The sequence below is a fragment of the Schistocerca americana genome, chromosome 6 (genome assembly GCF_021461395.2).
Source record: "Schistocerca americana isolate TAMUIC-IGC-003095 chromosome 6, iqSchAmer2.1, whole genome shotgun sequence".
Lineage (NCBI taxonomy): Eukaryota > Metazoa > Arthropoda > Insecta > Orthoptera > Acrididae > Schistocerca > Schistocerca americana.
This window is the reverse complement of record NC_060124.1, coordinates 540,169,905-540,191,251: the sequence shown is the minus strand read 5'-3', so window position 1 is coordinate 540,191,251 and position 21,347 is coordinate 540,169,905. Positions and strand designations below refer to the sequence as shown.

The 21,347-nt window shown below is 43.7% G+C and overlaps 1 protein-coding gene across 1 annotated transcript in view; it reads right to left on the bottom strand.

Moving 5' to 3' along the window:
• LOC124620279 (serine/threonine-protein phosphatase 6 regulatory ankyrin repeat subunit A) overlaps positions 1 to 21,347 on the bottom strand; it is a 437,897-nt gene that overhangs the window by 285,952 nt on the left and 130,598 nt on the right. Inside the window, exons 7-8 of the mRNA XM_047146947.1 lie at positions 14,212 to 14,469; positions 2,014 to 2,384 (exon numbers count right to left, since the gene is read on the bottom strand). Of these exons, the coding sequence (XP_047002903.1) occupies positions 2,014 to 2,384; positions 14,212 to 14,469 (629 nt within the window). The remainder of the gene's footprint in view (positions 1 to 2,013; positions 2,385 to 14,211; positions 14,470 to 21,347) is intronic.

Below are 21,347 nucleotides of genomic sequence, written 5' to 3'. Positions count from 1 at the left end.
GCCTTCCTGAATAGTTTGATGTATAAAACATATATGAGAGATTATAAGACACGTTATTTGGTCTTTAGTGTACCAAGATGCAGCGCCACACCACTTCGCATAGCATTCTTCTGTCATAATTAAGCGAATTTCGCTCTGTAGAATGCGAATGTTTATATTTGCACCAGAGATTGTAATACGTGAAACAAAGGACTATACTGAGGAACCCTGCAAATGAAAACTTATTGAAGAAACGTCTTCATGGCGGTGCCCAAAACCCAAATGAAAGTTTTAACCAAAGAGTATGGGAAAGATTGCCAAAAACCATTTTTGTGGGAAGAAATGTACTTGCTATTGGTGTTTACGGCGCAGTTTCATATTTTAATAATGGTGAGGAAAGCAGGAAATGTGTTTTAGAGAAAATGGGAATCAAGACCGGAGTGAACTGCATCAAAGCTTCGTATGCCATAGAGAGAGAGCGTGTAGTGTCAGCAGGTAAAGCATTTTTGAAGGTGATAAAATCAAGAAGAGTGCACCACAGCAATGTGAAAAGGGAGAAAATTGATTTACAAAATGAGAAAGAAGCTGCTTATGGTGCTGGACAGTTCTAAAAGAATCCCAAATACAAGCAGAAACTTTAACGGCCATTTTCCGCAAAACACAAATTTCTGTACTTAGGTGCATGTAACATCCAAAATAAATATCCTATTAGTTTCAAAATTGGTGTGCTTACTAAACACAAACTCCTTAAAGCAAAACTCTATAATTTTTCAAATCTGTTAGAAACTGTGGTAAAAATTGAGATAACTATAAAATTTGAGTTTTTTCTAAATATGAAGTTTAAAATGTAGCAGCTGATTCATTTTTTATAAATTAAATAAATTCTAGAGTTTCATGCACCTGTAATGGTTTGTATGCTGTGCAAAAGTCATCGAAGGATCTCTCTTACTTACGAAGAAAAGTGTATGTATAGCAACAGATGCGGCCAATGGTAAACGAAAAATGATGAAATTTCACATGTAAAGAAGTTTATTTTGTTTTGTTTCTGACGTTCCACTGCTATGAGTGTGAATCCTGAATCCTTCCTAGTCATGCTGATAAAGTTTTATGAATGTTAGATGTGAGGTCCGCCAGTTATGCAAAACACCGTTTTTATCAGTGCCCAAACATGTTTCGGCACCACTGTGCCATCATCAATGGGTTTTCGTTTTTATTTATTCTGCAATGCGAACATTTCTGTTCATGATTATAAAATTATGTGCATTTTTAGTTCAGACAACAGATCGTTTCTTTTTGTAAATACCTTTACATTTGGTGTGCACGAATTTTCTGGATCACTTGTGTGTTAATTACTACAGGTAGCTTGTCACCGTTTGGTTGCAGATGACAAGCTACCTGCAGTAATTAACACACAAGTTATCGAGAAAACACGTACACACCAAATATAAAGGTATTTACAAAAAGAAACGATCTGTTGTTTGAACTAAAAATGCACATAATTTTGTAATCACTTAACAAAAATATTCGCATTGCAGAATAAATAAAAACGAAAACCCACTGATGATGGCACAGTGGTGCCGAAACATGTTTGGGTACTGAGATGGTTCAAATGGGTCAAATGGCTCTGAGCACTATGGGACGCAACTGCTGAGGTCATTAGTCCCCTAGAACTCAGAACCAGTTAAACCTAACTAACCTAAGGACATCACAAACACCCATGCCCGAGGCAGGATTCGAACCTGCGACCGTAGCGGTCACGCGGTTCCAAACTGACGCGTTTAGAACCGCGCGGCCACACCGGCCGGCATGGGACTTAACTGCTAAGGTCATCAGTCCCTAAGCTTACAAACTACTGAACCTAAATTATGCTAAGGACAAACACACACACCCATGCCCGAGGGAGGACTCGAACTTCCGCCGGGACCAGCCGCACAGTCCATGACTGCAGCGCCTGAGACCGCTCGGCTAATCCCGCGCGGCCGGCAACCCTAGTAGTAGTAGTAGTAGAAGTGTGAACGTGACGAGAGTGCTGACCTGCAGAGGTGCGCGTATCCGTTCATGGCGGCGAGGTGTAGGGCGGTGCGGCCGACGCGCGACTTGCTGTTGATGAAGGCCTTGTGCGTGAGCAGCGCGTCGCACACCTCCAGGTAGCCGCGGTCGGCCGCCAGGTGCAGCGCCGACCGGCCCTCGTTGTCGAAGACGTCGACGCGCGCGTGGTTGGCCAGCAGCGTCGAGATGAGCCGCATGTGGCCGTGGTGGCAGGCGATGAGCAGCGGCGTCCAGCCCACCGCGTTCTGCCGGTTCAGCGCCTTCTGCACGTCCGTCTGCGTCATGCGCGACAGCATCTCCGTCAGCACGTCGTTATTGCCCGCCAGGGCGCAGCAGTGGAACGGCGTCTCCTGGGCCTGTGGACACGCCCGCCACCGGGTCAGCGCGCTCCACCTCCCCCCCACCCCCCACTCCCCCCCACCCATCCAGTTCCAAGACCCCTCTCAATATGCGTGGCGTAACATGTACATTCGTGTCTGCAGTAGAGATGGGCAAACTTGTTCTACATCTACATCTACATCTACATCTACATCCATACTCCGCAAGCCACCTGACGGTGTGTGGCGGAGGGTACCTTGAGTACCTCTATCGGTTCTCCCTTCCATTCCAGTCTCATACTGTTCGTGGAAAGAAGGATTCTCGATATGCTTCTGTGTGGCCTCTAATCTCTCTGATTTTATCCTCATGGTCTCTTCGCGAGATATACGTAGGAGGGAGCAATATACTGCTTGACCCTTCGGTGAAGGTAAGTTCTCAAAACTTCAACAGAAGCCCGTACCGAGCTACTGAGCGTCTCTCCTGCAGAGTCTTCCACTGGAGTTTATCTATCATCTCCGTAACGCTTTCGCGATTACTAAATGATCCTGTAATGAAGCGCGCTGCTCTCCGTTGGATCTTCTCTCTCTCTTCTATCAGCCCTATCTGGTACGGATCCCACACTGCTGAGCAGTATTCAAGCAGTGGGCGAACAAGCGTACTGTAACCTACTTCCCTTGTTTTCGGATTGCATTTCCTTAGGATTCTTCCAATGAATCTCAGTCTGGCATTTGCTTTACCGACGATCAACTTTATACGGTCATTCCATTTTAAATCACTCCTAATGCGTACTACCAGATAATTTATGGAATTAACTGCTTCCAGTTGCTGACCTGCTATATTGTAGCTAAATGATAAGGGCTCTATCCTTCTATGTATTCGCAGCACATTACACTTGTCTACATTGAGATACAATTCCCATTCCCTGCATCATGCGTCAATTCGCTGCAGATCCTCCTGCATTTCAGTACAATTTTCCAATGTTACAACCTCTCGATATATCTCAGCATCATCCGCAAAAAGCCTCAGTGAACTTCCGATGTCATCCACAAGGTCATTTATGTATGTTATGAATAGCAATGGTCCTACGACACTCCCCTTCGGCACACCTGAAACCCCTCTTACTTCCTTCATCCTTCATTCATCCTTGGGAACTAAAGTGCGTGTCATTTACGACGGCGGCCGAGTTTAGGTTCGTTCTGCGCATCTGACGTCACAAAACACAGTCAGCCAATGAAACAGAGAACGACGTTGCCAAAGCTCGACTGCAGTGCAGAGCACAGACGAGTGGCTTCAGTTTTAGAAACGTTCAGTCATAAATAAAATAATTGAACAAAAGCAATGTCTTGATAGCAGACTGTCTTTTATAGAAAGTTTGGAAAAAGCATTCTTTATAACAATTGTTTCATATTCTATTAATTAATTAAACCAAACAAGCAATAAGCCTCCTAATTCAGGCGATAGCAAGGAAAGGTGTTTGAATCATTATCACGAACCGCTTTTTCGCAATAAAGAACAGCGGTAATTGTTTATTTCCTATTGTACTTCGTGAATAATTATAATCATACCAACTGTGTCTGTCGGTATTCTGCGAGATCTTTTATTAAAGTCCTCCAGGTGTTCATTCGAATGTCAAGCTGCGTTAGTGTAATGGTTAAGATAATTGGCTGCTAAGCAAAAGGTTGTGATTTCAAACCTACTTTGGTCCTTAATATTTTCTTTACTTAAAAAAAATATCGAAGTGTCTTACTTCATGAATTTTATTCGTTTGAATGTAATTTTTTGAAATTTCTAGTCCTTTGTCTCTTCATTATAATCATAATTAGTTCTCGGTTTTTCTAATTTTGTCCCCTGATATTCCTTTTCACAGCAATTAAAAATAATGAAAAGGCTCACATACAATATTCATGTTATCTGTTTTGTCTGATGTAATTCTTTGCTTCGCTGCTTTGGCAGCAGCATCATCATATTAAATGTTTTCGTCAACTGATCTATGTTTTGACAAGTATTTACTGTCCGTTGTGACAAACACAAATTTTTTGCTCACTGCGCCTCACTGACAATATATATATTTTAGTTTCCATGTTTATTACGTCAACAATTCAGTTTTGTGTACTTCGCCAATTTTGTTTTAATCAGAACTTTTTTGAAAAAAGCGAAATGGCTCTGCTATAAATAAGACTTTTATTACAGTGGCGAAAGACGGAATATTTCTCAATATTACATACGACACCTATCCTTTACTTAAATTAAATGTGATATTGTTATACAGTAAATTTTATATGAAATTTAGGTATCTTGTCCACATTTCATTCTCAACATGGTGGCAACTAAAATCGATCATACGGAAAGTATACGCTAGGGACTTTTACTTCTGCAAACTCTTCAAAATTTCGTGCAATGGTTTACTACATTTAATGCTGCACAATAACTGCGTTGAACATCGAAACAAAATTAAGTCATTTATGGGGGGAAGGTATCAGTGAATAAGATGTGTAAAAATCAAATTTTGGGGCCAAATAGTTTTTGTGAAATCGAATGATAAGTGTGTCAAAGCAGTCAGATCACCATGCGTCAGCACAGGCGAGCAGTGCAGTGATGACAAAATACAGGGAGCACGTCTCTGTAGCAGCGAAAGGGTTAATGCGGCCGTGGTGGCTTTACTTCATAAACTGCGCGCTCCCCCCTAAACGAAAGTTTGTGAACTATACTATACTACACTATGGTGCTGCTTCTCTTGGCACGTGCGTCGTTTGCAACTGGCAACGCAGCAATCTCCCGCGTCTTGGCGGGCATGCGCGAGCCGCCAAGATAAAAGAATTCAACTACAGTTCACTGGTGAGCGTTATGTTTTGGGAACCGTTGTTACTCGTTCACCTTTCATTTGTGAGTGGTACAAGGGTAATCCCAAAAGGAAGGAATCCTTTTTTTTTGTTTTGTTTTTGTAAGTACATTGACCTGTTCATTTCTAAAATGGTTTACATCAGTTTACAGATTGAACATGTAGCTATTTTTCGACATAATCACCGTTTCTGTCGATGAATTTTTGTAGACGCTGTGGCAGTTTATGTACGTCCATATCATACCGGCTCGCCGCCATGCTGTTGAGAAAGTTGTGAACCTCTTCTTTCACCTCATCGCCGGATGAACACTTGTGTGTTCATAATATAGAAACTTTCTAAAGCCAAGGTCGCATAAATATTTCTTTATTTACAACAACCTGTTTCTACAGGCTATGCTGTTATCTTCGGGTCTTCAAAAGCTTTGGTTGTGAAACGTTTTTATTTTGACTTGGAACCTCACGCCACGTTCTCACAAAGTAACAGTAAAGTTTTCTGCATCTAATAAACTACAAAAGAAACTAATACATAATAGAAAGTGTAATTATGCTCCATATTCAGATTCTGAAATATACAAGGTAACATACCACGAATGCTTCATGTTCCATCTAGGACAAACATGCTGAAATTTCAACACCAGGTACACAGAGCACATTAAAGCCTAAGATACAACAAACACACTACATCAGCAATAGCAACACGCATACATAATACAGGACACCCATTTGGAAAAATAGAGCAAAGTGTCAAAGTACTCCACCGACTAAAATAAAGGACATAAAATGGATTTGCTAGAAGAACTGGAGATAAATTCACATTATAGAAAATATGAAGATAAAATATTAAACGAGAAACTTGAAAGTGAATCAGTGAATTTCTTCAGATTTTTCGATAGTACACTTAAATAAAAATTGTAACACATAGAAATAAGCACAATTGCAAAAATCGATATAAGTAAATTATGAGCCAAATTGTTATGATAAATAACCTCTGTACAAAAGTATATCATAATCGGTGGAAAATCTATAGTGTTATCTCTGTGGACTACTTGTAAGAACATCTTTGTAACTATTTTGCTTATGTAAGATATTTGCGATGTTTAAATTATACAAGTTGTGGGTGATGTTTAGCGTGTGTGAGAATCTGCACAAATGGGCCATTAGAAAACTATAAGTACACATTCATCTAAATTTCGTCACTAACTACACTAAAAGAATCGATAACCAGCTAAATAATCTTGTGTTTCTTATGTATTGCAGTAAAAGTCAACGAAATGAAGCAGACCCTCACACATTGACAACATCAATAGGAACGGCATAATACACACAAAAACCGCACTTGAAAATGGGAATCATTTTTTGAAAGGCGTCGTGCGACAAGTAAATAAAGAAAATCGCGACTGGTAGCAGGAGATTTATTTATAAACAAACCTATTGTTTTCATAGTCGCAGCCTTCCAAGAAATCATTTATAACTGATCAAACCAGGTCAGAGGATAAACTGTGCCGTAAGGTTCCAACTCAAACTGAACACGTTTTATAACAAAAGGTTTTGAAGACGTCAAGAAGACAGCAGAGTCTCTTGAAACCAGTTGCAAATAAAGAAATATTTATGTGATCTCTACTTTAGAAAGCGCAAATAAAGAAATATTTATGTGATCTCTACTTTAGAAAGCTTTTACGAAGTAAAACAGATCGCTCCTTCTGATTCTCAACATGATTTTTTTTTCTTTATTGTATTCCAATTCCCCATCGGGGAGGGCTGGCAGCAGCATATGCGCTGCTCTTCAGCCGAAAGACAGAGAACAAAACAATAGAAGACATTTAAAAACAGCAAAGGAGAGAATAAGGTGAACATAGATATAAAAAAGGGGGAATATCATGGAAGGCAATAGACAAAAAACGGGGTGACTGTAAAATGGAGATAAAAAACTGTTTAAAAGTAGCACACACAAAAAGCCACACACTGCGACGATTAAAAGAACACAAGACACAGTATGACTGGAGCATAAAGGTGTTGACAGATGGCATAGCACATAACGTAACACTGACAGCGAACCTCAAGGCAGTACACAATTAAAATCACACCTCTTGACGCACACGAGAAACAGCACTAAACACAACACTGATGTGGCACACTGATCATGATCAATACAGAGGATCTGCCAGGTTCTAGGAGATGAGGGAGACCTGAAGAAGGGAGGGAGGGGAAGAGATGGGGGAGGGGGTCAACATGAGAACATTCAGCCCTAATATACGCCAGTTATCCACCCGGGGAAAAGAGAGCTAAAGTTTAACGTGCAATTCGAACCACGTGTTATTCGTCGCGAGTCTTCACACCACTGAGAGGTGAAGGCTAGATTAAACGCAAACTGAAAATTTCCATGGACCTGCCGCGAACCAATCCTATGATTTATCGGTTTTCATACGCATACTTCACGATTAGACACTACGCACGAAAAATAATTTATTACAAAAACAAAGACACTGTATAATGAATTCTAGGAAATTACAAGCTGCTTTTCTTTTTTTTCCGTCTGTATGGGCTTGCGTCCTGACCACCTGTGTAGAACACTGCTGGCAGGTAAAGACGCCAGTTCACAGACTGACCGTAGCTGCTGCCGAGAGCAGATGGACGGCTATACCCAATACAACTGAGCAAGCAAAGACAGGAAGGGAAGGAACCCTTGTATTCATAATCGCAGTGCTACGTGAAATACTGATTATGGTGAATGCACACTTTCATTTTATTTGTTGAAACTTTTGATATTCTCAAAATTATTAGACTTTCTTGCTATTACAGTCCTTAAGTAAATTGCGTGACACACGTACTTCTGAAGTTTTGGATGAATCGCTTTCCAAATGTTGTAGTTGTACCAAATGTAACTTCTTGCAAACTATGCTAAAGAATTGTACTCACTCTTGTAAACAAATTATTACTGTAATAAAATAGTTTATTGTTATTATTATTGTAATCTTAGGCATCTGTAGTAGCACGCTAAAAGTGGTGCTGACAAGTCACATTTGGAAATGGAGAGGGGGGGGGGGGGGGAGAGAGATTGTAGCACACCCGAACCGAACCCAAGATCTACACCTGAACGAGGCTGCAACCAAAGGCAAAGTCGGTAAAAAAATTAAAGAAAATGTGTGTGTGTGTGTGTGTGTGTGTGTGAGAGAGAGAGAGAGAGAGAGAGAGAGAGAGAGAGAGAGAGAGAGAGAGAGAGAGAGAGAGAGAGGGGGGGGGGGGGAGAGAGGAGAGAGAGAGAGAGAGAGAGAGAGAGAGAGAGAGAGAGAGAAGGATGGGATGCAGTTCTCACACATTTAAACCTGAACTTACCGCAAGTAACTTTATTTAATCGGGAAAATTCTAATAATTAGTGAAGTAAGATTATGAAAAGGAGATGGAGGTTCTCTGTTGGCCAGTTTGTACTGTGTTTCTTGTAAGACAATTAGAGATTGTTCTGAGCACACGAGAACGACCACTTGACAAGACGACCTGGAAGGAGAAGAACGTGTTTCTGGATAAGCAGAAAAACGAGAAAATAGGCTCTGATTTGTAGGGATTCCGAAATGGATAGGCAGGAGACTACACTTGACCACTCTACCGCGTTTCTGGAAATAACTGTCCACAATTTTACAAAACCAAAGATATGTCGCTGACAAGCGTGGAGGGAAATAATGTGAATATAGCACAATTTAAGTTTATTTGGTTGGGACGCTGTTCACGGTAAAATACGTCGTTTTCCTGGGGCAGCGGCAGTTTCGGCATCGTCCTGCAGCTAAACGCGATCGTTAACAGAACATTCCAAAATCTCTCCCCCAGGCGCGGCTTTGAATTAAAGGCTCTGAGGCGGAGCCGCCCCAAAATATATGTTAAAGTAAATTTCGCAAGATCATATTACATATTTTAAGTTATCAGGACGAATTTCGCACATATCCCATTCCGATTAAAATAACGATGGTCAACGTTTTTGGAACTGTTTGTATCGATAGATGTTTTCCGAACGGTTAGTAGTGTTTAGGCTGCGCCTTGGAACGTCAGTAAGCTGCATGTGGTAGCGGTATGGGGGCGTGGCTTCTACATAGTACTGCTCTTTATGGGCGACCCGAAGGCTCAGAGCTTGCAGCCTAAGGGTGTCATACCAACCACCACACGTTTTTCACGTTCTACTATCTATGTAATAAAGGAATGTAGAATGGCCGAAACTTCGCTATCCAATCTCTGTCTCTGCACATCTCTGCTACGCTTCGATGCATCATTAATCGACGTTTAATATTATTGTTTTGATAATGTTTTACATAGTTATTTTGATTCTCCCATTGGCTATTTTATCCACATTTAGAATAAGTTTACAAATATCCCGCCAGAGTGCACTAAACTACCGTAACCTAACAGTACTGCCATCTAGCGAGAGTTCCATAAGTGATTAGAGGACAAAGCGCGCGAAATTTGTCCCGTTACTTTACTTTCCTTGCTTTTTTTGATACCGTGTGATATTAGCAAGTTTCTCTTTCGGAGTGTATTTTGCAAGATTTTAGTGAGTTTTACTTGTTTGTGAATATCTGCGACATACCGTGAGTGTGAAACCAGCGCAATATGAATTCAGTGTGCAATTTAACAGGTAAAAACTTGGAACACAGATATACGATGCAAGTGAAAGAACTTGGTGCACCCAGACCCGATCTAACGATCAATCAAGAACAGAAACAGTGCAAATCTAGGCAAGGATACAAACGCAGTTTTAATAGAGCAATGTACGATGCAGCTGAGTGGTTGTGAAGTGAAAAATGCATTTTTCTGTTTCACCTGCCTTCGTACAAATAGTACTGATACTGCCTGGACTGAAACTAGTATCACTGACTTAAAGAATTTTCACGCAAAGGTGAAAAAACATAATTCCAGCGAAAAACATTTAACTTCGAGCTTTGGAGGTAAACTACAATAAACGCCTTAAATTTAGAACTGAAAACACCAAAAATATTAAGCAGCCGCAAAGTTAACATTCATCGCATTGAAGATCTCTCCACAACGCGTCTTTTCATATGATTTGCTGCGAAGTGCCAGAAAATGTAATGATGACGTGTAAAAACACTAACCAAAGATTTTAACTCAAAGTTAGCTTCTAATGGTATTTAATACCTGATTATACAAGACACATTACGTAAAATTATGGGTAGAGAGTGATCTGCCCACCCCCCTCCCCCTGAATCCTTAGTTGTTTATGTCAGACTAATCTGTAGCGTAATCATAGGCCTATATTGGCTCCGTTTGATAAATGCCGCAGCCTTCCCCAGTATAGAAACCACGAGCCGCGCGTGCTCACTCCTGTCGCTTGCTCGTAAAACCTTCGTCGGCCTATAGCAAACAGTCGGCGTGATAGCCAATGCAGAGCCCAGCACAAATTGCCAGGACACATCTCTTCTCCCTTAACAGCGATACTCAAGGCACGGCTGTAGTATGGCTGGTCGACTTCTGTCCCCAAATCCCAGAATGAGTCTGCCTCCCATTTGCATGTCTCGATCGCAACTGTGGTTTGTTTAACTTTTGTCCATAGATTAACTAGACCCATGATCGCTTGCAGAGACTAAATTCAGTTTCGTACGGCAGAGGAATCGTAGTAGACTTTCAAACAAAAAAGTCATGTTATATCTTAATTGAAGGGCTTATTTCAATAGTGGTACAAGTCCAATTTTGTTCATTTTAAGATACAGAGTCCTAAAGTTAAATGAGCGCTGAAATATCTGCAGTTGAGATACAGAAATATTCAAGCATATGGCTTCTTGCTAGAGATGAACCTTTCTTTCTGTTTGTTTGGATCATTATTGACAGAAGCACTATAATCAGAAAAGTGGAGGTAATGGACTTGTACCACTATTGAAACAAGCCCTGCAATTCTTCTCGTACAAACATCTGTGGATCAAAGTGCGACGTATGAAGGAAGGAAAGACAAAAAGATGCGGAAATTTCAAGGTAGAAAGTTAGTTGCGAAATTCAGAAGAATTTGTACTTACAGTTTTCTAATGGTCCATTTGTGCCGAGTCTCACACACACTAAACATCACACAAAACTTGTTGTACACTTTAAATATCGAAAATATCTTGCATAAGCAAAACTGTTACAAAGGTGGCCTTACACGTAGTCCACAGAGAAAACATTATAGGTCTTCCACCGATTATGATATGCTTTTGTGCAGAGGTTATTTATCTTAACAATTTGGCTCGTAATTTACTTATATCGATTTTTACAATTGTGCTTGTTTTTGTGTGTTACAATTTTTATTTAAGTATGCCATCGAAACATCTGAAGAAATTCACTGATTCACTTTCAAGTTTTTCCGTTTAACATTTTATCTTCATATTTCCTATAATGTGAATATATCTCCAGTTCCTCTACCAAATCCATTTTATGCCCTTTATTTAGTCGGTGGAGTACTTTGACATTTTGCCCTATTTTTCCAAATGGGTGTCCTGAATTATGTACATGTGTTGCTATGGCAGATGTAGTGTGTTTGTTGTATGTGTAGGATTTAATGTGCTCTGTGTACCTGTTGTTGAAATTTCGGCAAGTTTGTCGTAGATAGACATGGAGCATTCCTGTTATGTTACCTTGTATATTCCAGAGTCTGAATATGGATCATGATTACACTTTCTATTATGTGTTAGATTTTGTTATGGTTTATTAGATGTAGAAAACCCAATTTTTACTTTGTTATTTTTGAAAATATTTGCAATTTTGCGTGATAGATTTCCAATGTATGGGATACTAGATATACATTTGTTTTTCTCTTTTTCTTATGTAGTGCAGTTCCCACCTGTGTCTTTCTTCACCTTGTCTAGGATTGTGTCAACCATGGAAACACTGTAACGATTGCCAACTGCAATCTTTTTCACTGTATTTCTTGGTGCATGTTTCCTTTATTCAATGGTATTTTTGTTGTCATTTGTAGCATTTACCTGTATTATTTGTTCATGAAACCCCGGAAATATTAAATACAGGTTCCCAGGTACATGCCATTTTCCTTGACTTCCGGAAGGCGTTCGATACAGTTCCGCACCGTCGCCTGATAAAGTAAGAGCCTACGGAATATCAGGCCAGCTGTGTGGCTGGATTGAAGAGTTTTTAGCAAACAGAACACAGCATGTTGTTCTCAGTGGAGAGACGTCTACAGACGTTAAAGTACCCTCTGGCGTACCACAGGGGAGTGTGATGGGACCATTGCTTCTCAAAATAAACGTATGTAAATGACCTAGTAGATAGTGTCGGAAGTTCCATGCGGCTTTTCGCGGATGATGCTGTAGTATACAGAGAAGTTGCAGCATGAGAAAACAGCAGCGAAATGCAAGAAGATATGCAGCGGATAGGCACTTGGTGCAGGGGGTGGCAATTGACCCTTAACATAGACAAATGTAATGTATTGCGAATACATAGAAAGAAGGATCCTTTATTGTATGATTATATGATAGCGGAACAAACACTGGTAGCAGTTACTTCTGTTAAATATCTGGGAGTATGCGTAAGGAACGATCTGAAGTGGAATGATCATATAAAATTAATTGTTGGTAAGGCGTGTGCCAGGTTGAGATTCATTGGGAGAGTCCTTAGAAAATGTAGTCCATCAACAAAGGAGGTGGCTTAGAAAAGACTCGTTGGTTTCGTCACAGGGTTATTTGGAAAGCGTGATAGCGTTACGGAGATGTATAGCAAACTCAAGTGGCAGACTCTTCAAGAGAGGCACTCTGCATCGCGGTGTAGCTTGCTGTCCAGGTTTCGAGATGGTGCGTTTCTAGATGAGGTATCGAATATATTGCTTCCCCCCCCTTATACCTCCCGAGGAGATGACGAATGTAAAATTAGAGAGATTCGAGCGCGCACGGAGGCTTTGCAGCAGTCGTTCTTCCCGCGAACCATACGCGACTGGAACAGGAAAGGGAGGTAATGACAGTGGCACGTAAAGTGCCCTCCGCCAAAACACCGTCGGGTGGCTTGCGGAGTATAAATGTAGATGTAGGTGCAGACGTATGCTGCCTTTTTATGGATATTTTGGTGATATGAGGTCGCAGGGATTGTGGTGTCAGTTACTGTGTTTCTCCTATAAATTTACGCAAGAAGTGCAACTTACTCAACAGAAAGCTATTCAATATCCCCTCCTTGATATCTGCGAGGTGCAATACACTGCAGTGTATAATTATAGATTTACGTACTCGGCATCGAGTTGATATGGTTGTCTAAGAAAATGTTTGTATCTTATTTAATGCACGTTTGGTTAAAAAAATAAAAAAATGCACGATAAGTCCAAAATATTTAGTATCTCATGCATATTACGAATCCATATCGTACATAAGCTGTGAAAAATGCAACGGAGGTCCTGTGAGTAATATATTGTATTGTATGTTAACCGGGGACCTAGAAACGACGGAGAGGCTCCGTCCCCGCCGCAGCCGCAGTGGTCCACAACCTCACGACGACTACCGGAGTCCACTTCACCCCTCCGCCGCCCCACACCGAACCCACGGTTATTGTGCGGTTCGAAAAAATGGTTCAAATGGCTCTGAGCACTATGGGACTTAACATCTATGGTCATCAGTCCCCTAGAACTTAGAACTACTTAAACCTAACTAACCTAAGGACAAAACACAACACCCAGTCATCACGAGGCATAGAAAATCCCTGACCCCGCCGGGAATCGTTGTGGGGTTCGGCCCCCGGTGGACGTTCCAGGGAACGTCTCACACCAGACAAGTGTAACCCCTATGTTTGCGTGGTAGAGTAATGATGGTGTACGCGTACGTGGAGAACTTGTTTGCGCAACAATCGCCGACATAGTGTAACTGAGGCGGAGTAAGGGGAACCAGCCCGCAGATGGAAAACCGCCTAGAAACCATCCACAGACTGGCCGGTTCACCGGACCTCGACACAGATCCACAGGGCGGATTGGTGGCGTGGACCAGGTGCTCCGTTCCGCCCGCAAAGCCGTGCGTCAGACCGCGCGGGCTTTCCTGTAAGTAACTTTCAGCCGCCCGGCGACTCACCGACTTGGTGCAGAGCGAGACCTCGGCGCCGCCCTCGAGCAGCAGCTGGATGACCTGGCGGTCGTTGTCGGGCACCTCGACCTCCGCCTTGGAGACCTGCGCGGCGTAGTGCAGCGCGCTGGCGCCGTCGTCGTTGACGGAGTTGACGTAGGCGGCCGCCACCTCCGGGCCTCGCTGCTCCCTCACCCACTGCAGCAGGTGCTGGACCACGTCTGCGCGGCAGCCGCGGCACGCCAGGTGCAGCGGCGTCTCCCCGTTCTGCGAGCACACACCGCCAACTCTGGATCCGCAATCGCGCTACTACATAGTACACAGAGACATGCGCGGCTGGCCCGAACACTGGTGACAGGCGCAGTACTCTTGAGCAGCACTCTCACAAAAGTGTTGACACCATCAACGCCCTGGACATTAGCAAAGTTATCGAGACAACAGCTTTTTGTACGGTGACATAAGACGTTTTTGTTATACCGGGTGATCAAAAAGTCAGTATAAATTTGAAAACTGAATAAATCATGGAATAATGTACACTCCTGGAAATGGAAAAAAGAACACATTGACATCGGTGTGTCAGACCCACCATACTTGCTCCGGACACTGCGAGAGGGCTGTACAAGCAATGATCACACGCACGGCACAGCGGACACACCAGGAACCGCGGTGTTGGCCGTCGAATGGCGCTAGCTGCGCAGCATTTGTGCACCGCCGCCGTCAGTGTAAGCCAGTTTGCCGTGGCATACGGAGCTCCATCGCAGTCTTTAACACTGGTAGCATGCCGCGACAGCGTGGACGTGAACCGTATGTGCAGTTGACGGACTTTGAGCGAGGGCGGGTGGACGTACCGCCGAATTGCTCAACACGTGGGGCGTGAGGTCTCCACAGTACATCGATGTTGTCGCCAGTGGTCGGCGGAAGGTGCACGTGCCCGTCGACCTGGGACCGGACCGCAGCGACGCACGGATGCACGCCAAGACCGTAGGATCCTACGCAGTGCTGTAGGGGACCGCACCGCCACTTCCCAGCAAATTAGGGACACTGTTGCTCCTGGGGTATCGGCGAGGACCATTCGCAACCGTCTCCATGAAGCTGGGCTACGGTCCCGCACACCGTTAGGCCGTCTTCCGCTCACGCCCTAATATCGTGCAGCCCGTCTTCAGTGGTGTCGCGACAGGCGTGAATGGAGGGACGAATGGAGACGTGTCGTCTTCAGCGATGAGAGTCGCTTCTGCCTTGGTGCCAATGATGGTCGTATGCGTGTTTGGCGCCGTGCAGGTGAGCGCCACAATCAGGACTGCATACGACCGAGGCACACAGGGCCAACACCCGGCATCATGGTGTGGGGAGTGATCTCCTACACTGGCCGTACACCACTGGTAATCGTCGACGGGACACTGAATAGTGCACGGTACATCCAAACCGTCATAGAACCCATCGTTCTACCATTCCTAGACCGGCAAGGGAAATTGCTGTTCCAACAGGACAATGCACGTCCGCATGTATCCCGTGCCACCAAACGTGCTCTAGAAGGTGTAAGTCAACTACCCTGGCCAGCAAGATCTCCGGATCTGTCCCCCATTGAGCATGTTTGGGATTGGATGAAGCGTCGTCTCACGCGGTCTGCACGTCCAGCACGAACGCTGGTCCAACTGAGGCGCCAGGTGGAAATGGCATGGCAAGCCGTTCCACAGGACTACATCCAGCATCTCTACGATCGTCTCCATGGGAGAATAGCAGCCTGCATTGCTGCGAAAGGTGGATATACGCTGTACTAGTGCCGACATTGTGCATGCTCTGTTGCCTGTGTCTATGTGCCTGTGGTTCTGTCAGTGTGATCATGTGATGTATCTGACCCCAGGAATGTGTCAATAAAGTTTCCCTTCCTGGGACAATGAATTCACGGTGTTCTTATTTCAATTTCCAGGATTGTAGATAGAGAGGTACAAACTGACACACATGTTTGGAATGACATGGGATTTTATTAGAACCAAAAAAATAAAAAGGTTCAAAAAATGTCCGACAGACGGCGCTTCATCTAATCAGAATAGCAATAATTAGCATAACAAAGTAAGACAAAGCAAAGATGATGTTCTTTACAGGAAATGCTCAATATATCCACCATCATTCCGCAACAATAGCTGTAGTCGAGGAATAATGTTCTGAACAGCACTGTAAAGCATGTCCGGAGTTATGGTGAGACATTGGCGTCGGATGTTGTCTTTCAGCATCCCTAGAGATGTCGGTCGATCACGGTACACTTGCGACTTCAGGTAACCCCAAAGCCAATAATCGCACGGACTGAGGTCTGGGGACCTGGGAGGCCAAGCATGACGAAAGTGGCGCCTGAGCACACGATCATCACCAAACGACGTGCGCAAGAGATCTTTCACGGGTCTAGCAATACGGAGTGGAGCGCCATCCTGCATAAACATCGTACGTCCCAGCAGGTGTTTATCAGCCAGGCTGGGGATGGTGCGATTCTGTAACATATCGGCGTACCTCTCACCCGGCACGGTAGCAGTTACAAAACCAGAATCTCGCATTTCCTCGAAGAAAAAAGGCCCGATAACGGTAGATGAGGTAAATCCAACCCATACCGTGACTTTCTCGTCGTGCAATCGAGTTTCCACGACATTTCTAGGATTTTCGGTAGCCCAAATTCTGCAGTTGTGGGCGTTGACAGACCCTCGGAGCGTCAAATGAGCTTCGTCGGTCCACAACACGTTACTCAACCAATCTTCATCTTCCGCCATCTTTTGAAACGCCCACACCGCAAATGCCCTCCGCTTCACTAAATCGCCAGGTAACAGTTCATGATGCCGATGGATTTTAGTACGGATAGCAACGGAGGGTACGCCTAAGTGCCAACCAAACAGTAGTGTAAGGAATGCCGGTGCGACGTGCGACTGCACGAGCGCTGACTTCCCCGTGCATAGACGAACCCGCCACAGTCTCCATTTCTTCCTGAACTGTCTCAGCAGCATTACGCCTTGTGCTCGGTCAGCCACTACGGGGTCTATCGCCTAAACAACCCGCGGCTTCGAACTTCGAAATCATTCTCGCCACAGCTGCATTTGTCAACGGACCTTTACCCGTTCGAATCCCCTTCTTATGGCGATAGGATCGTAACGCTGAACTACCACATTCCCCAGTCTGATAATACAGCTTCACTAAAAGCGCCTTTTCAGGTGACGTCAACATGCTGCGACTGCTGGCGCATCTGATTCTCTCTCTCTCATTACAGCTCCTTTTATACACGATTCTCATGCGCAGTCACTGACGTTTTGCTGTCCAGCGCCATTGTCGGACATTTTGTGAACTTTGTTTTTTTTTTTTTTTTTTTTTGTTCTAATAAGACCCCATGTCACTCCAAGCATGTGTGTCAATTTTTACCTCTCTATCTACATTATTCCGTGGTTTATTAAGTTTTCAAATTTATACTGACTTTTTGATCACCCGGTAGCTACAAGCCAAGAATTAAGTAAGATATCTTTAAAAGATATACTATTTATTATCATTACTGCTTTCGAACATTTCCTTCATCTGCACATACAGGGGATAGCCAAAATAATGTGAACACCTGTACTTATTTCGGAATTGTTTATTAGCAAGTGGCTAGACCTCCATTTGTCTATAATACAGCTGCGATACTTCTTGAAATACCGGAATGCCATGATAGTATAGTCTCCAGTGGAATGTTATGCCACTCTTCGATCAGAACCTCTTCTAACTCCTGTAGTGATGGCGGAAGCAGAAATCTGCTCCACAGTCTGTGCTCCAATACCGCCGACAAGGGTTCGATACTGGTCAAGTCTGTGGGGATAGCCAAAATAATACGAACACCTATACTTACTTGGGAGTGGTTTATTAACAAATGGTTGGACCTCCATTTGCCCATAATACAGCTGCTATCCTTCTTGGAATACTGGCATGCAATGATTGTACAGTGGAATGTTATGCTACTCTTCGATCAGAACCTCTTCTAACTCCTGTAGTGACAGCGGAGGCGGAAATCTGCTCCAGAGTCTGTGCTCCAATACCGCCCACAAGGGTTCCATAATGGTCAAGTCTGTGGGGACTGTGCTGCCAGGGAAGACGCTGCAGTTCATTTACATGCTCCTCATACCACGACGGTACTGTCCTGGCTGTGTGAATGGGTGGCATTATCGTCCTGAAATATTGCATCATTGTTGGGAAACAACATTTGAATCATAGGGTGCACCTGTTCACATAACCGTTGGCTGCAACAAGGCCTTCGAGAGTAATGATGGGACCAGCAGAATACCATGATATGGCCGCCCGCAGCATCACACTTCCACCTCAATGCTTAACTGTTGGAGTCAAGCAGTCAGGGTTGTAGTCTTCTTTTGGCGTTTTCGAGACGTAAGCTCGGCCCTATGTTGGAAATAACGAAACCGTTACTCGTCGGACCATATGACGCGTTTCCGCTGATCAGCCGACCAGAATTTATTCTTCTGACACCATGTTTTACGGGTCTTTGCGTTGGTTGTCGTCACTAATGGTTTCAGTATCGAGGCTCGTCGATGAATATTCGCTTTATGAAGTTCTCGGCGAACAGTGTCGATAGATACGGGGTCTCGAAGATGACTATTGAAATCTGCAGTCACTTTAGCCGCCGTAGTTTTGTGTTGTTTTGACACAATTCCTGTTAGCGTATGACGATCTCTGTCATTTAGTCTTGATTTGCGCTCACTATTACGTTTACACGATGATGTCTCTCCATGTTGCGTTGACTGCCATGACTGTTGAAACAGTTGCTCTTGAAACATTCAATAACTTCGCTGTCTTGGTTACTGATGCTCCAGCTAATCGGGCCCCCACAATCTATCCTCTTTGGAACTCTTATGTCTTTCCTTGCACGTCGACCTCGACCTCTGAATGCAAATACTAAGTGTGCACTGCTCCTAAACAGCCTGTACAGATACCTAGTCCGTACTGAACACGCACAGTCCAGCGTGACACGTGCCTTACCTGCGCTGTTGACAGTCGAACACGACCGTCACGTTATTACCGCTGTTCACATTATTTTGCGCATCCCCTGTAGCTGCAGTGCGCTTACAGATTCCTGAAAATTATTAGACTAACGATGAAAACTTTGGGAGTTACTAACCACCTTCACTCCAATACAAGACACGATAGTAGGTGAACACGAAATCCACTAACAAAATTAGTTCAGCGACATTTTATGAGTATTTTGGTCTGAGGGTCCTGTGGACGCCAGTGGCACCATTTATATTTATATGTGTATTGTGCTCAAAATATGTACACAACAGTGAAAATGTTGACGGTACACGCTTTGTGTCTTGTTTGGAAACAAATTTGTTCCATTCATTCAGTCATTGTTCGTGCTGTTGGCAATCGTAATGCCTATATTGTTCTCCATCGTCAAGTTTGCATTCAGAAATGCTCGCTTTTGTCTCAGATTTCTTATTCTATTCAAAACTTATTGCGTTGTAGGATACCATCTCTAGAGCTTGTCCCCTAAAGAAGAAATAAGTTAATATTTTTACCTAAAAATAGTTAAACAGTACCTATAGAAACTTAAATTTTCTCTTAAGAAACTAGATACCAGAGGAAATGATTAGCGTCTTATCCCTACGATTAACTGAAAAATAATGATGATGCATAACTATTAATTAACTGTAAATCAACCTAAAATGAGATAAATGTGCTAAGTACAACAATTTTGATAAACACTGATGAAGAAGTACGATACATAAGAATTACTTTATTACCTTAAACAATTATTGCATAATGTATGTACGAGAACATTACTAATAAACTACATTAAAAATCACTCCGGAAAAAAATATACTAGAGATCAAATTCAGTAAACTTATTTATTCCAAATAATAAAATGAAAACAAATGCACTATAATAGATAATAAAGGTATCCTAACATGCATAGAACAATCTTAAGTTTCGTTTAAATAGTTTAATAGTAAGTTCCATTTTGAACCTATCCATATATACACTAAGACTTATTTGGAGCTATTTTCTGAAGAAACTTAAGTAGAATAATCATTAATGAGTGTGACAGGTAATGTGTACATACGTTAGAGCCATTGTCCGTTAATTAAATGATTTAAATCCACCTTCACTTACAATTTCTCACTATTAAATCCACTATATAAACAAAAATCTATTACTGTCCACCTCTTTTAAATCATAACCTGCAGGTTGAATTGAAATACACTCCTGGAAATGGAAAAAAGAACACATTGACACCGGTGTGTCAGACCCACCATAATTGCTCCGGACACTGCGAGAGGGCTGTACAAGCAATGATCACACGCACGGCACAGCGGACACACCATGAACCGCGGTGTTGGCCGTCGAATGGCGCTAGCTGCGCAGCATTTGTGCACCGCCGCCGTCAGTGTCAGCCAGTTTGCCGTGGCATACGGAGCTCCATCGCAGTCTTTAACACTGGTAGCATGCCGCGACAGCGTGGACGTGAACCGTATGTGCAGTTGACGGACTTTGAGCGAGGGCGTATAGTGGGCATGCGGGAAGCCAGGAGGACGTACCGCCGAATTGCTCAACACGTGGGGCGTGAGGTCTCCACAGTACATCGATGTTGTCGCCAGTGATCGGCGGAAGGTGCACGTGCCCGTCGACCTGGGACCGGACCGCAGCGCCGCACGGATGCACGCCAAGATCGTAGGATCCTACGCAGTGCCGTAGGGGACCGCACCGCCACTTCCCAGCAAATTAGGGACACTGTTGCTCCTGGGGTATCGGCGAGGACCATTCGCAACCGTCTCCATGAAGCTGGGCTACGGTCCCGCACACCGTTAGGCCGTCTTCCGCTCACGCCCCAACATCGTGCAGCCCGCCTCCAGTGGTGTCGCGACAGGCGTGAATGGAGGGACGAATGGAGACGTGTCGTCTTCAGCGATGAGAGTCGCTTCTGTCTTGGTGCCAACGATGGTCGTATGCGTGTTTGGCGCCGTGCAGGTAAGCGCCACAATCAGGACTGCATACGACCGAGGCACACAGGGCCAACACCCGGCATCGTGGTGTGGGGAGCGATCTCCTACACTGGCCGTACACCACTGGTGATCGTCGAGGGGACACTGAATAGTGCACGGTACATCCAAACCGTCATCGAACCCATC